Genomic DNA, 16,492 nt, shown 5'->3' with positions numbered 1-16,492 from the left:
GTGAGTATGCTAGGGAGAGCTTCAGGGAACCAAGGAATAATCACTGGGTCTCCGTCTACTGGCTGAAACGCCGATGTCTTACATGGCTCTGTTGCTGGAAACAAGAAGAAAGATTTGCTTAGTTACTAAAGTGGTGCCTGGGCATCTTCAGTTTCTTTAGCTGGGGTTGAAGCAAAAATAAGCATTATGTTGAACTAGCATTAGATTTTGCATTTCATTCATATAACATGGTGTGGAGCCGGGCCAACTGGCTCCACACTATGGACATGACTTTCACTCAAAGAGAATTTGTATCACTTGATTAGCACCACTTTTCACAAGCCACACTGCGGAACAAAAACCATAATTTCTCTCATTCTTTGCTGGGATACTAGTGTTAAAACCTAAAACCTGATATGTCTATACAAGGATCCCACCTAGCTTTCTCACATCTTGGACCAGTCACATCTGCAGAAGCAATGGTACCTTTTATTAAGCAACAGTCACATAGTCTTCCCTTGTTTTCTTCCATGGAAGTACAAGTTCCCACATAAGAATGCCCTTATTGACTCAGAGACCCCAACAGTAACTAGGAATGGATGCCTAGGGAAGTGAGTTCTATGCACAGAAGATTCTCTCAGTAGTGTACTTCACCTTTCCTACTTCTGCTCCATTTTATTTAAAACTCACTCAACGCACCTTCTAGCCATCCAGAAAATAGAAAAAAGCCCACACCACAGAGGAGTCAGAATATTTTGGTAGAAATACACAGTTAGTGTAATTATTGATAATATTTATTTTCAAACTACTTCCATGTAAAAGCAAAAATTCCTACAGATCTTAAAAGAAACAGATTTGTTATATATTCTGTAGCAGCTACCAAAAAATCAACAAAGAAAGAAAAAACCTACCTTTAAAGTAAATGAATATACAGAATTCTCTCCTATTTATTTCCTTTACAGTAAATTCTACGTAAAATTGTACATGAAGGTTTGTAACTGTGTTTTTCCTATGTTTCCTAATTGCTTACAAACTGTTCAAATATGATTAGTTATATGTTTAGTTTTTCTGAATACAGATGTAGTTTAGGTTTCTCCTTGAGATTCTCCTCTTTTTATTGAAAGAACATTTAATTTTAACATTTATTAAGCTTCTCATCTGTAATCAGTAAGATGGTATTGAACTGATCTAAATACTTTTATTGATATGACAATTTGAAAAATAAAATATTTAAACCATACATTAATTTTAAAATGGCTGGCATTCCATTTGGCATAATGGAAAAGAAACACAATAATTATGTTTTTGCAACACAATTGATGTATTCAAACAGTAGACTTATGATTTAATAGACAATACATCATCTTTAAGTATCTTTATAGTGGAAAAAGAGGCTTAATACTCAAGAAAGGAAATAGAGTGGTATTACTCAAATAAGAAGGAGCTGACTTTTGGACTTTGGAAAGCAACCTGGACATCACATAAACTTGAGGGAAAGAGTAAGGAAGAGGTTGTAGTTATTTGACTGCTTTGCATTGTTCCCAAATGAATGAATATTAATTGAGAATTGTTGTTACACATTTTATGACACTCTGGGTACATGTTCTGAAATCCCATGAGGCCTTGTTTAAATACAAATTAATCCTAAACTACACTTAATTAGCAATGCTGTAGTTGATTTTGCTTTTTCTGTTGTAAGAAAGAATACAATATCTTAGAGTTTTGCTGTTTTCAAATGTTAAAATATACAATGGAGGTGAAGAAGTGATTTTGTAGCTGAATGACTTCCTGGCAGGAGAGAATCTGACAGGATGGCATTTTACTAATTAAGAAGAGTGCTGGACTAACCAGATGGGAAAAATACATACTGAAACTTTTTTTTAATTCATTACTTCTTTTTTTATTCCCACAAGACAATGCAGAAATAATCAGGGACAACGAAGGGCACGCAAAGAAGAACTGATAAGTAAGGAAATTTGCTAGCATAAATACCAATCAGATAGTAACCAAATAATCCTGCTTTAATCAGATCAAAAATTAAGCAGGAATCAGAAGCCACTGATGTAAACAAGACATTTCTATGCTTCAGACCCATCTCTAACTGAAACATACAGTTTGACTTCTGACGAGTCAGTCAGGACTAGATCTAGACAGACATTTTAGGTCCTAAATCCAGTGTGCAGGCATCATTTTGATCCTCAAAAAAATGGAGTTTTTGAGATTTTTCATCTCCTTTAGAAAAAGAGGAGATAACACAAACCACCCCACTGCTAGTGACAAAATAAGAAATTTGCTTTGAAAAATCCCGAAATGCTAAATAACAGTGGGAAGGCCTTTTTAGCTACCTTAAGCTCAACGAAGTCACTGAGGAGTAAAAGAATAATGCAATAATGTAAAAAAGATGCCAAAATCAGAAAAGTCAAAATGGGATAAATATCTACTCTGGTAACACACCTGTAGCAAGACAAAGGAAAGAGAGATCTGCTGGTCAGTGGAGAAAAAGTATGATTAGAGATGGTATCAAAAAAGCTGATACCTTTTTTACTTTTCTTCACTAGAAGGGTCAGCCTCAATCAGCTGGCTAAAATCATTAGTATCAGAGACAAGGGGACAGAATACAGGCTTAGATAAAATACTTTCAAACCAGATGAGCTTGAAGAAATTCCTCTCAGAATACTTAGAGAATAGAATAAAGATGTTTTGGAGCCACTAGCAACAATCTTCAAGAACAGATGAGCTTCTACAAGAAAGAAAAAGGACAGATGACATGTTTATCTATAAGAGCAGAGAACAGAGGAAATCAGGAAATTACATACTGTTCTTCTTTATTTTCATTCTGAAAAAAATACTGGAGCAAATAATTGAAGAACTTTGCTTAAAAGCTTAAGGTTTTGTTCTGTTTTAAGGATATAAAACAGCCGGCATGTGTTTGTTGAAAACTACAGTGGAAAGTCTCAGCTGGATCATATTGTCCAGTTTGTTCAGTATACCTTGTGGAAAATGTGGTTCAACTGAAGAATAATTAGAGATTTAGAAAAAAAATCTGTAAGAAAGAACAGAAGGTCCCTCGGGAGGCTGTGAAATCTTTATCACCAATATAGATCTTCAAAACAGGCAAACATATGTTCGAAATGGTTTAGGTAAAGCTGATGCTGCCTTTGGCAAGGATGGTATCTTGAGAGGGCTGTTCTAAGCACCAGTAAAGTAGAAAACCAATCAGTAAAACTGATTGTCAAAAGCAGCAAAGTGGGAATGACCTACTGCCTACCATGCCATAAAACATGTAAATATTGTTAGAAGGAGACTGGAACATAAAGATTGTATTAGCCATGAGACTGGAGGACTGTAATCTCTGTTATCTGCCCCAATCAGTCCATGTAAAATCTAATTTTCATCTCCAGGAGATGTGACTAGAAAGGATTGAGGACTAGAGAGTTTTACCCAGAGACAGCAGCTATGCTTAAAACATTGCTTTTCAGCAAGCCCCATTACTCTGTGCAGCAAAGTTTTGTACCAGAGGCTGTAGCAGCCTCCACGAAGCCACCGGTACCATAACCCTAAATGCCTTCTGTGGTTCTTGTCTTTAGCTACTCTACCATCTGTCAACAAAGTAGGAAGAGATGGGTTGGAAGATACAAGTGTATCAGGGATTGGACTGATAGAACCGTACCTTATTAGTCTATTACCTCTGACGAATTTGGAGAAAAAATTTAGGATCACCTCAGTTAGTTCCAGGCTATAGTTTAGATGAAATACTTTAAAACAGGGGTTTAGAGACAGATGTCAATTTGGTCGTACTTCAGGGTATGAATGGAAAGGTAAAGCCAAGAACTAGGGAAGGAGGGCCTCTGGTACTTCATTTGCTTACTCCCAACTAACCTGACATCTATGACTTTATCTTTCCTGGTTTTCCTCCTCATACTAAGAGTTGCCTTTCTTTGATGTTCTTTTTGCCTGACGTGCTTTTGTGATCTAAAATGCAGTTGATACTCACTGTTGCAGGGAATGATTTTTTGGTTCTGTCTAAAATTCTACCGTTTAATTTAATACATATGCAGTGCAATCAAGGAGCGCTTAATTGCAGTTATATGATGACACTATAGCAATAGTCAAAACCTGGTCAAATAAGACTATTTCCAAATGTCATAGAGGCAGAAAATAAGACCAAAATGTCACTTAGAACATTTCATCCTAGACCCTGGGTGTTTATCTGCTGATGTAAACTGCTAATTAATACAGAGAAGTTAATGTGTAATAGCTTTTACAAGATTGTTTTGAGTTATCCCATTCTTATTCAGATCTCTGATCCAAGCCAAAATTCTCTTGCATCTTTTTCTTCCAGAAAACCAACAATAAATGGATACAATGCTGGAAGAGCAGGTGTGTTTTCTCTTAGAGGAAGCAGCTATAGATATGAAAATGTCTTAGCAGCTGGTGAATAAGAAGACTGAAGCTGTGCCAGATGAAGTAAGCGAGTGTGTGTGCGTGTGTGTGTGTGTGCACGTGTGTTTTGCCACTAATTATGCAAAAATGCCCAAACCCATTGATCATGTGTTTCTCTCCCTACTTCACCAGGAATAAATCTTGAAGTGTGACAGCTCTTTCAGAAAGTCAAAGTTATTACCAATGATGCATTTTCTGTATTAGAACTGAGAACATACAATGAATCACCCTTTTTTTTTTTCTTTATGCTTTGTGCACATGTTCCTGTTTACTGCATGGTAAGAACAAATGTAATTTGCAAGAAGCTGGTCTGAATTTTTATTGTCATATACTCCACTTATCTTCACAGACAATGAGGTTGTATTCAACCAAGGACAGTGTCAACACACAGTCAGCCACTACACAGTACATGGCTTCAAGCTTCCTTTGCTTAAAGTTGGGAAAGATTTACCATAAAATTCAGAAGGCACAGCTGCTGACTTATCTTTGGTGTATGCAGATATCAAGAAATTTTAGTTAAAACCTGAGCAGCCTGACTGCTCAAATCTTTTTGCTTTATTTGGTTATAGAACTTCACTGCAATTACACATTTTAAGATTTATAGAAACACTCATTTGACCATCTTATTTTGTCTTGCCCACTCTAATTAGTCAACCTTAGACCCACCAAACTCTCATAGGAAGACTAGGAGTAAAAATCAAGAAAAGCACTTTGTTGAAGTCACAAAACCATCTTTTCATTTATAAAATTATTTAAAAATTAACATGAGGAGTTGGAACAACTGTATCACAAGACATAGATGAATGATTCCAAAATACTTTTTTGCTATGCAGATAAACAGAACCATTTATTTTCAAATGCTGCTATAACATACAATCAAATAATGTTGAAAGAAAAATGTGGAAATGTATACCAATTCCATGTATCAGGGATATTATAGATATGGTTTCAGTTTCTCTATCTTGTAAAAATACTTAAGGAGGACTTGTGGTTTTGTTAAAAGATTAAACATGATTGAACCATTTTACTACCTGTTCCTATAAATTTTACTTTAGGAGGAAACCTAGGAAGTTTATTCCATTGTACAGTTTTAACTAGGACAACATTAATTGGTGTATATGGAGACACAAACCCCCTGCACTAAATAAACTGCATTAAATGGTTAGATGCTGCCTCCACTTAAATGATGGGAAAAAAATCTCTCTAACTACTACTCTTCGTGAGGCCTTTTTCTCAAGATCTGTTTTCAATCCACCAATCAAGAAGGTCACCTTGCTGTGTATTTACATAGGCGTACCTTCTGTTAAGCTTCGTGAGCAGTTAGAACGATATTATGAAGTTGATCTGTTGGTCATCACAATTTAACTAGAAATGTAGTCAAACTATAAACAGCATCTTTGAGAAACCAGATAAACCTCACTGGTTATTTTTAATAAACCTGCTCAAAGGTTTTATATTTCAAATGGATATTTTAAAATAATAAAAAATAATTCTGAATGGATTCCAATATCTCGTAGAGCTTCTGCAATTGTAATGCTCCCTATCCTTCTAGAGAATCCTATCTTTTATAGAAGATTGTTTAATGTAGAGAAATTCCTACACATTTGTATCAGCATGAAGTCATTAACATAAGAACATACGTCACATTGGTTCAGACCCATCTTCTCTTCAGCAGAGGCTAGAAATCAATGCCCTGGGAAGAATAAGAACAGGGCAAGCATATGTAATACTTCCTCAGAGTCTTCTCCCAGCTGCCAGCTATTTTCAGGTCAGAGAACTTCCTGAGACTGATGCTGCCTGTCTCTTTAGTTTCCCACAGTGAATCTCTCAAGTATTTACTTGTCCAATCTCCCCTTGAACACATCCAAAATTTTCACATCCTGAACAGTTTCGACAAGAATTTTCATAGGTATACTAACGCAGGTCCATTAACTTAATGACTTTGCATCAACACCTGTCTCTTCCTTTTCCCCAAACTTTGGAATTTTATGACACTACAGAAACAAAAATAATACCATGGAATCTGTGATCTTGCTGCATGACATAGCTCTCCTTTTTGCAGAAGAGGAAAAGAGATTCCAGAAATGGAATGTGGTATTTCAAATGCATCCTCCTTGACTTCTTCCACTCTTACTCCACACTGATAACCTGAACAGAGGTTCAGGATCAAATAACATTCAATAAGTAGTGCAAAGCCTCCATATATCAACTATTTTCTTAAGTTAGATACTGAATATAATGTAGTTCTATCTAAATCAGGTACCAAGATTTATGAAATTTTAACAAGGAACAGAGGGAGAAGGCCTATGTAATGTAGTTGATATCAAAATATCTCAATTTTCACATTGACAGATCTAAGGAATTAATGTTTATATGTTAAATTTTCTGAATACTTGTTTCTCTGGCAAAAAGACGCTCATGCTATAGAAAACAAATTTTCCAAGCTAAGTGTTTTCCCTACACTGTTCTACAGAACTCAGTTTCACTGTACAGTGGTTTGAGGGGGAAGGGGAGGAAAGACACAACTATGACAAGAAGCTGAACATGAGCCAGCAGTGTGCCCAGGTGGCCAAGAAGGCCAATGGCATCCTGGCCCGGATCAGGAACAGCGTGGCCAACAGGTCCAAGGAAGTGATTCTTCCCCTGTACTCAGCACTGGTGAGGCCACAGCTGGAGTACTGTGTCCAGTTCTGGGCCTCTCAGTTCAGGAAGGATATTGAGGTGCTGGAGCAGGTCCAGAGAAGAGCAACTAGGCTGGTGAAGGGACTCAAGCACAAGTGCTATGAGGAGAGGCTGAGGGAGCTGGGGCTGTTCAGCCTGGAGAAGAGGAGGCTCAGGGGAGACCTCATCACTCTCTATGACTCCCTGAAAGGAGGTTGTAGCCAGGTTCGGATTGGTCTCTTTTCCAGGCAACTGTCAGCAAGACAAGAGGGTATGGTCTCAAGTTGTGCCAGAGGAGGTTTAGGTTAGATATTAGAAAGAATTTCTTTACGCAGAGGGTAATCAGACATTGGAATGGGCTGCCCAGGGAAGTAGTGGATTCTCTGTCCCTGGAGGTTTTTAAGAAGAAACTGGATGTGGCACTTAGTGCCATGGTCTAGCAACTGCAGCGGTAGTGGATCAAGGGTTGGACTTGATGATCCCTTCCAACCCAGTTGATTCTATGATTCTATGATAAAACTAAAAGTAAAACTAGAATTCAAGGGTTTGCATAATTAAGTTTCTTTGGATCTTAACTAAGAATAAGTGCATTGGCTAGTCTTCTCAGAGAAGTATTTCATTCTCCATCTTGTACTCTCTGTATTTGTAACACAGGTTATATTCTATATAGAGGAATAGCATTTGTCTTACAAAGCTGTTGCTACTTTCTTTTGGTGTCATTATCATCACTGGCGTTTTCTTCACAATACATTAAAAAACATGTATTATATTTGGTACAACAGTTGCTATGTATGTTAACTGTTCCCACGCATGCAGAGTTGCCTGTTCATGCACTGTTCCCTTTTCATGAAGGCTAAACTTATTGCAAGGTAGTGAGCCTCCAGAACCCATTGACCTTAATTATGGAAATCAGGAATGTTGCACTGGGTCCAAAGCCAGTTTGCAGGTTGTTTCTGCTAAAGTCTCCGTTTTAGAGAATGACTGTCTGCTTGCAGTTACATTTAAGGAAGTTCTTCAGTTGGGTATTTCTCAGTGGAAGTTCCCAGCTAATATTAGTCATAAGCGGTACTGAAGTACAAAACCACATTTCATAATCCTGTTGACACTCCTCCTAGGCAACACAAAAATTTTCTGTACTCTTACCAAAGAGATTAGAAAAGAAAATGCAAACCTTTTGTTCCTACACTTCATAAAGACAATGAGTAAATTATACTTAGCAACTTCAGCATTTGGATGCATAGAAAAAGTATAAAGCACTATGTTTATGTTGCTTATAGTTCACCAAATCTGTATGTCTGCACTTTGACTAATATCATTTAGTTAGTTTCTGGAACTCAGGTTTTGTCTGTTACCACCTATTGGCAAAATACATACTAGGGTTTCCACAGGCTCACCAACTTTTGATGTTGGGGAAAAAAAAAATCATCCTCAATCTTCCTTCATACTATGATACGACAACATTTGATCTAAATTAAGCCACAATTCTCTTTTTCTGACCAGGAAAGGCATTTCAAGTTCAAAACACACTGTTTTATTTTGTTAAAGCAACAACAACAGGTTGTAAGAATGGAGAAACACCACAGAGTAGCAGAGACTGCTTCAGCACCCAGCACACTCCTTTGGGACCACAGTTTATAAATTCTGGAAAAGGTTTAACATCTGACGTGAGCCATCTAGTGTCTGAACAAATGGCTACATTAACAACTTGCAAGAAACATTTTAATCTCTTTCTGGTAGTAGCCAATTTGTATTTATAAGCTTATAAAGTTGTATAAAGCAATCAGATGAAACCTTTGATGAACTACAGCCTTTTGTCAGCTGCTGCAGCACCAGCCTCTGCTGAGAGCAGTCAGTTCCTTCCAAGACCTCAGCACAGTGTAACCAACATTGTTAACACACCAGCACAAACTAAGTAAAATTCCTGTTAAAATACCATTTCTGAAGTAATGTCAAACAGCAAACTGCATTTAGATGATGTGAGGTACTTAAATAGGCTGCTTGACCCACTCAGAGCAAATTTGAATTTTCACTATGAAAAAAGTATCAACTTGTTTCCCCCTCCCAAAATAAAAAAAGTTTCTAAGTGTAAGTAGTCAAAATATTACTTTCTCTGAGTCTAAAGACACAGACAAAAATAATAAAGACAAGAACTTCTTCACCACCACTCCTGAACTCCAGATAGGTGTTTTGCAACTGGTTTTAAGACTAGTAGATTCCTAAAATCCTAAGTCATTTTTAAATACACTGATATATGCTTGTTCTTTCCAGCTATCTTGTGAGGACTACATATAGGAAAGCAATTCTGTCTTGACAATGACATAAAAGTGTGAAATATTGATGTGGGACAAAAATACAGAAAGTTGTTTCTTGAATAGCTGTAGAGAAGGAAATACAGAGACAGAAGAGGAGGAAGCAGAAAAACAAAGAAAAAGAAAGCAAGGTGAGGAAGAAAAGGAAAAAACTAATTGACTGTAAAGCAGAAAACACTCTAAAAGATCAAAATTAGAGATCAAGTTAGCTATGCATTAGAGGTTCTGTATTATTTTCATGGGTATTTTTCTTTTCTTCTATTTAACAACTTATTGAAATGTTGGAAGTCTCTGGGAGTATCAAGTGGGTTACTGTAAAGCTTGTTACATACATGTTTTTGTATTTGGGGAGGAAATGTAAGGAAAGAAGACACTAAATAATGAAGAGAGAGGAAAGAGCACCTTCTCTTGTGCTTTACTGTGAAAGAATATTACTGGTAAAGAACTAAGAGATTCCAAACTATGTGATTCCAAAAGTGATGTTTGTAGATGGTTGTCACTTTTGCTTTGCTGAGTTTAAGACCTTCACAACAAATTAAGCACATTTCTAGAATTTACAAATTTTTTTCCCTGTAAAAACTAGCATGCTATGATGCTGTATATGTTATGGTTCTATTTGAATTCAGGTAGTCATAAACTTAGTTGATACATGTTTATAATCAGATAACACCCACTTGTACTTTTCTGCACATTATCCCTGTTTAAATATAGTGTCTGTTAAATTATATTTACATACATTGATCTGAACTTAAAAATTGCATGTTTTATTTCAGTTACTGAGATACCCATTACAATTTTAAGTGTATAACTACTTGCCAAAACTGAATAAAAATTTAACATGTAGAAATTAAATTTAAAAAAAAAACCAGCCATAGTCTTTTTTGCCCACCTACCCACTTTTTTTTTCTAAGACCTGGTTGAGAGAAACCTTAACTAAGACATCTCCAACACTGTCTCTGAAAGAGATTTCATTCCCATTTCTCGGAAACATTTTAACAGAGCAAACCCTCTCTGCACCTTAATAGTTCATTAGAACCTGAAGTTTTAGTAACCTGAAGTTACTAAAAGTGGCCAAATAGGAAGTATATTTATAGGCTTATTAAGCTGTCTGCCTATAAGTCTCTCTAAAGCTAACTTTAGCGCAGGCCAAAACAGAATAAAAGAGTTGTTACAGATCTGTCAGAAAAGGTAAATTACAATAGAAACAGCCTTCAGAGGAGCACAGAGAAGAACATCTGGCCACTTTTCCTATGGCTGTGTTTGAACTCAGTCCTCAGGCTTCCAAGTGCATGCACCCAGGGAAGGTAAGGTTGCAATAGCTGGAACGCAGGTTCTGATCTGTGACCGGCCAAAGGGGAAAGTTCTGCTCTAGCAGAAGAAACACTACAGCCTGGCTGCGTGGATGTGTTCACTGGGGTTCAGAGCCGGCCGAGATTAATTCAAAATCTGTAATGCTTCTCTGCCGCTGGCTCTGTGACTATCCTGGGCAAGTATGTAACAAACGCCTCAAGTTTTCCCATCAGCTCCCACCCTCCTACACACCTTCAGGGAAAAAAGTTGTACTAATATATGTGACCTAAAGAGAGAAGGGCTTGTAGCAGTAGCAAAATTAAAACTGTATGTTTCCATTATATTCTTATGTATAAAATTCATTGTCTGCATGAAATAAGTGCAGAGGGGGAAAATGCCAGCGCAGTAACCTAAAAAAAAACCACTTCAGACAGAAACTGCTCTGAGCATGAAAAGTATATTACAAACGTAAGTATTGTTATTTACAAATCACCCTGAAACACGGAAAGACAGAAATAGGGAAGGACTGTGGAAGTCGGGAGCGCCACAGACCCTGCTTGAGGTGGGTGCTTGGCTGCGGCCAGGCAGAGGAGGCACTGCAAGGCAGAGGGAAGCAGAAATACTCCCATCTTTGAGGTGAGGGCAGCTGGGCGCTCCCACGGCGGCGAACTCCGGCGGCCGCTGCCCTGCCCCGACCCGGCGGGCAGCGCCCCGTCACAGGGCGGGGAGAGGCACGGCAGGAAGTCGGTTCTGGTTCCTGGGTTAAGGCGCTCGGGCAGGAGCGAGCGCCTTGTGCCGGGAGCGGCCGCGGGCTCCGCGAGGCGCTCGTAAGTCTGAGTCGCTTTGGGAAGCGCCGCTCGCCGTCCCGCGGGGGGCGGCGGGCGCTCGGCCCAGGAACGCGGTGCGGGCCGGGCGCTCCCCGGCCGCGTTTCCGCCCCCCGCTCCCGGGGGCGCCGGGTCCCCCTCGGCCCGGCTCAGCGAGCGGGGCCGGGGGCGCAGCGCTGGCGCGAGGAGGCGCTCCCGGAGCGGCGGTAGCGGGGTCAGCGGGATCAGTGTCGGGCGGCGTGGCCCGGGCGGCGATGACAGGAGCAGGAAGAGGCGCTCGCTGTCCCCGCGGGCAGCGGCGGCGCGGCGGGGGGGAGAGAAGCCCCGCGCTCCGGGAATCACCGTCCCGCTCCCTGAGCGCTGAGGGGCGGCCCAGCTGCAGCGCTGGTGTGGCAGGAGGGGCTTCTGCCGTGTTCCCGACGCATTCCGCAGTCGGGCAAAGCAGGACCTGTGTCCACTAAGAAAAAATAAGGGGGGATAAAAAGAAAAAAAAAATCGAAAGAAAGTGCAGTGAGCTCGCATTCTCTCACAAATGATTACCTCAACAGGTTTCCAGTTCCCAAGATGATGGCAGTGTAACTTAAAAAATATTTCCATTGAAAAAGCTGTTTTGAAGGCAGAATTATGTAAAGAATTACTTGTTGCTGGATGGCACCTATGTTCTCATCTCTCATATGAACCTATGAGAGGTAGGCATGTGTATTACGAATTAATGTGTATATATACACATGATTAGCTAAAATATTTTTTCAGAATTAAAGGTTTTCTGAGGCACTAAGAAAAGTCATATGCCTCTCTAGTGAGCTGTGGAGCTGAGACTGCAGCAGCAATATGCTGCTAATCTTTGTGTTGGAGCTTTTTTGGCATTTGACTCAGAATATTCATATTGCTGTTTCTTTTTTTTTTCCCACCTATATCAGCAAAATGTTTCTCATTTGAGGCAAGTATTTTAAGATAATCTGCAGGTTTTATTTGGTTTGTTTACTTAAAAGTTTGTCTTACAATGTTTACTATACCCAGTTGTTTTCTGGTGTTCAAGTCTTTACCTAGATATGAAAATTGAGTTCTCATTGCCATAGCTTCAGCAATACAGCACTCACAGGTATTCACATTTGCAGGCTGAGCTCTGGAGCTAATCTCTTCCTCTAATTCTGACCCTGTTAGAATAAATTCAGCAATTTGTATTGCTGCATCTCTGCTGGCTACATATTGCTGTTAATGATTGTGGAAGTCTTTAGGATCTAATGAATATCTAGAATGTCAGTTGCTAAAGATCAGAGTTGTCAGTTTTGGGCTGAATTATGTATGGAATACAGTGACTGGAACATAGCATAACTAAGACTGGTTAAAATAGGGGGATATTTGAGTTGGGGGTTGTTGTGGGGTTTTTTATTTTAGGGTTGTTGGGAGGGGTTTTTTCCTCTTAGTTGGATGTAGGGAGAAGGGTAAATGACAAGGAACAGTTGGCAAATTCCCTGATAAATATTGATGCCTATGGAGGAGAAGCAGGAAAAGGAGCCAGCTTTTCTAACTGCAAGGAGTTCTGGATATGAGATGTATAACATAAGAAGCAGTTATTTATTCCAGCAACAGGCAATCCAGGGTGTGACTACAGAGTAGTTTAATCCAATCTAAATCTAGACTGCGGCAGTCCTGCCCACGGCTAGTCTCATGTTCCCACTGCCTTCTTGTGCTGGTAGTAGTGCTCCAGCAGCCTTGCAGTGAGCTAGCTCCAGTTTTAATTTCAAAGTTGGTTTTTTTAGGGGGGTTGTTGTTGCTTTTTTGAGGAAGTAGGGATCTGCTTTGGCATACTCAGCTGTATAGCATAGAAGTGCTAATACTGGTACAAGTAAGTGGCAAAAATACATGGCCAGAGATCGGGTAAGGTCCAGGTATTCTTCTCCGTGGCAGGACAGACTTACATCACTGTTACATAACTGTGACCTCATGTTACAGTTTCAAAGCCAATGCTGCTGCTGAACACAGGGGTTCTGTCTGCCTTTTGCTGATGTTTTCTGCTCCTGTGCAGGAGTCCTTGTGTTATCGTGTCATTTGAAGTGGTCTGTGGATCTGATCTGATTAAAACTAACACAGCAGAAACACCTTTAGTATTTAGTTTTAAACTGGATCAGTTTGCTGATACAGTTTCCTGTAAGGTTGCTTATGCTGGAAGAAAGGGAAGGGTGAGGTGGAAGCAGAAATGGGTGTCTAGGGGGTATGGAGCAAATATTGGACCAGTTCTTCTAGTTACAGTTCTATCTTAAAGTGTTGCTAGTAATGACTTTCATTGACCCTTTCTTACTGCATAGAGTCTGAATTTTAGGGAGCTACCAGTAAAGTAGCTACCATTCTCCTTATTTTTCCCTACCAAGTAGAAAATCAGGTGCAGTGCTACAATTCTGCCTGTTGGATCAATTACCAGCAGTCCAGATGACAGCAGAACTCTTTGTCAATGCTCCCACTTTCAAACAGTGAGTAAGTATAAGACTGGAAATCAGGTATAAATTTTAAATACTGTTTTTCAGATGGAGATTTGAATTTGCATGAATGAAATGAATACCTTTATTTTCTATGAACTTTGAGCCCTGTTCTCTCTCTTAGTATGTGAATAGTGTTTTCAATCCCACTGGACTCATTTAAGTTATGTTTTATATGTACAAGACATACCATTTACTAGGTAAATTGTTACAAGTGTCAGTGGAGAATTTCAGAAAAGTACAAAGTCAACGTTGATGCAAACTTTGCAAGCTTTTAAAGAAAGTGAGAGCACGCTTTCAGTCACTATCAGCCATAACAATGCCTTCTGCAGGTTAGCACCTGTCCTTGAAAGCGGGTGTAATATCTGATTTTATTCACTGAATTACATAAAACAGTCCTTCATTTGAAATTGAAAGAAAACCTACCTATTTAGTTAAAGATGTACCCCAGGTATTAGAATGGATATTGCATTTACTGAAGGGATACCCTTTGGGGGAGTTAGGGGGTAGATGAAGTAGCCTGTGTTACTGAAAACACTCCGAGACAGTATGCAGGGACCCAAGATTATAAACTACTGTACTAGTGTTCAGGAAAACAAACAAACAAAAAACCCAACAAGTCAAAACAAACAGAACTTTCATATGAAACAATGTAGCCGTTTTAGCGAAACTTACAAAATTGGATTTCAGTAATGCTTGTTACATCAAAGGATCCCTAAATGATTCCAAGTTGTTAAAGAATTCATTTTGCCACTTTTAAAGTACAGCCATGCCAGAGTTGAGATACAGTTGCTTTTGCAGTACACTGTTAAACTAAAATTTGCAGGATGAAAAAGTGCAATATCTCTACAGTAATCTGTTGCACCTTCTAGGAAAGTCAAACCACATTTCTGTATTCAAGCCCTATGATAGGGAAGATATTCAAAAGCCAGAACACATGAACAAAATCTTCAAGCGGCAATCCTCAGAATTTAGACCAGGGTCCAAGACAAATTACACTCATACCCTTCTTGCTTGGTTTATCCTCATCTGACTGCACCACTTTCCTTAACAGTATCTGTGGTTTATGCATAATCCCAGAAGATAGTGAGAGATGGTAGTGGCACACCATTTACTGTGAGATAACCATGCTTTAAATACCAGGAGGGATTAAATTATTAATTTTTTTTTCTTAATGCTAGTACCTTGGTTTTTTGGGGGGTTTTTTTTGAGAGTTCACTAACTTATTCTCTACTGTGCTTATGTTATGATAAATTTTGATCTTAAAATTAATGTCATATATTACTATAGAAGCAAAGGACCTGTGTTTGCAAAGTTCTTGAAATCGGAGTCTGATGTTTACTAGTGTTGTAGTCTTATGGGTTGAAGTTCGTGAGCTGTAGTTTCGGGAGTTTTACTGAAGTTGTATACAATGTGTAAAAAGTTTATAATATTGTGTGAAAAGGTCCAAGTCTTGCTTATTCTTACTGGTTGGTATAGCCAATTTTTAGATAAAAGATGTTTTAATTCACCTTGTAGCGTAGCTTGTGTTGCCATTTTCAAATATTGCATAGAATAGGATAGGTTTATGTAATCTAATGTTATTGAGCTTTTGTCTTTCTATTGCTTAATGCCAAAAGCTGAGTTTAGTTTTGTTTATTAATACTGTCTGTTATTTCACAATTATGTAAGCCTTAAATTTTTGGAGATCACATAACTGGTGATCAGGTAACTGGTGATCTGCACCAGTTTTATATCTCAGTCCTAAACACTGTAACTACACATATATTTCCACATTCTGTACATCCAGAATTTGATCCAGAGCTAACCTGCTTTTGTTTGGCTTTTGTTTAAAACTATCCGTGGACATAAAATTAAATGTTGAGGTGAGCAGAGCTATAATTCAAGCTATTATGTGAGTTAATTGTCAAACATACTGCGCATATTACTTGAATATGATATTAGTACAAGTCACGCTATCTATGTTTTTAGTCAGGTACTTCTGTTTCTTAGCATTCTCTCTTTTTCCTTCTGATTACTTTTCAGGTCTGTTAACTCCACCATCTTTCCAGTGATGAAACAACGTTGGGAATTATGGACAAAAACATTGGAGAACAGCTTAACAAAGCTTATGAAGCCTATCGACAAGCATGCATGGATAGGGACCATGCTGTGAAAGAACTACAGCAAAAAGTATGTGTCGGTTTCTGAATTCTATCTTTACAGCCATCCTTCCCACGGAGGATGGTAGTAAATGTAGATTTCAGTTTCACTTTAGCTATGTACACTTTAGTGCATCTGTTAAAGTTGGAAATTGCCATTATGAAACCAGGCCAGTACACTGCAGAGTAACTCATTAAGCTGTGAATTTAGTAGATGGGTTCTGGGTTTTGACCTTGAATTAATTTAATTTTTTTAAAGGTGGGAAAATTGTTGTCTGTTTTGGAGGATTAATGAAGTCTTCTAATGTAAACAGCAAAGACATATATAAAATTTACCTACCTTTTTGAAATTTAATTTGCATTCTTA

General features: G+C 38.7%; 1 protein-coding gene across 5 annotated transcripts in view; it reads left to right on the top strand.

Moving 5' to 3' along the window:
• Positions 1–11,220: 11,220 nt before the first annotated feature.
• The window catches only part of TANK (TRAF family member associated NFKB activator), a 28,428-nt gene continuing 23,156 nt past the window's right edge, over positions 11,221–16,492 (top strand). Inside the window, exons 1-4 of one of the 5 annotated variants that reach the window (XM_027637171.1) lie at positions 11,387–11,509; positions 12,056–12,196; positions 13,883–13,982; positions 16,010–16,156. In XM_027637171.1, coding sequence (XP_027492972.1) covers positions 16,058–16,156 — 99 coding nt within the window. In that variant the 5' untranslated portion in view covers positions 11,387–11,509; positions 12,056–12,196; positions 13,883–13,982; positions 16,010–16,057. Of the gene's footprint in view, positions 11,319–11,386; positions 11,510–12,055; positions 12,197–13,879; positions 13,983–16,009; positions 16,157–16,492 lie in introns of those variants that run through there. The other 4 variants (XM_027637172.1, XM_027637170.1, XM_027637174.1 and 1 more) reach the window with 4 other exon arrangements.

The sequence above is a fragment of the Corapipo altera genome, unplaced genomic scaffold (assembly GCF_003945725.1).
Source record: "Corapipo altera isolate COAL_440 unplaced genomic scaffold, ASM394572v1 45, whole genome shotgun sequence".
Lineage (NCBI taxonomy): Eukaryota > Metazoa > Chordata > Aves > Passeriformes > Pipridae > Corapipo > Corapipo altera.
Note: the sequence above shows the minus strand (reverse complement) of the source record. Positions and strands in the feature narration are given on the sequence as shown.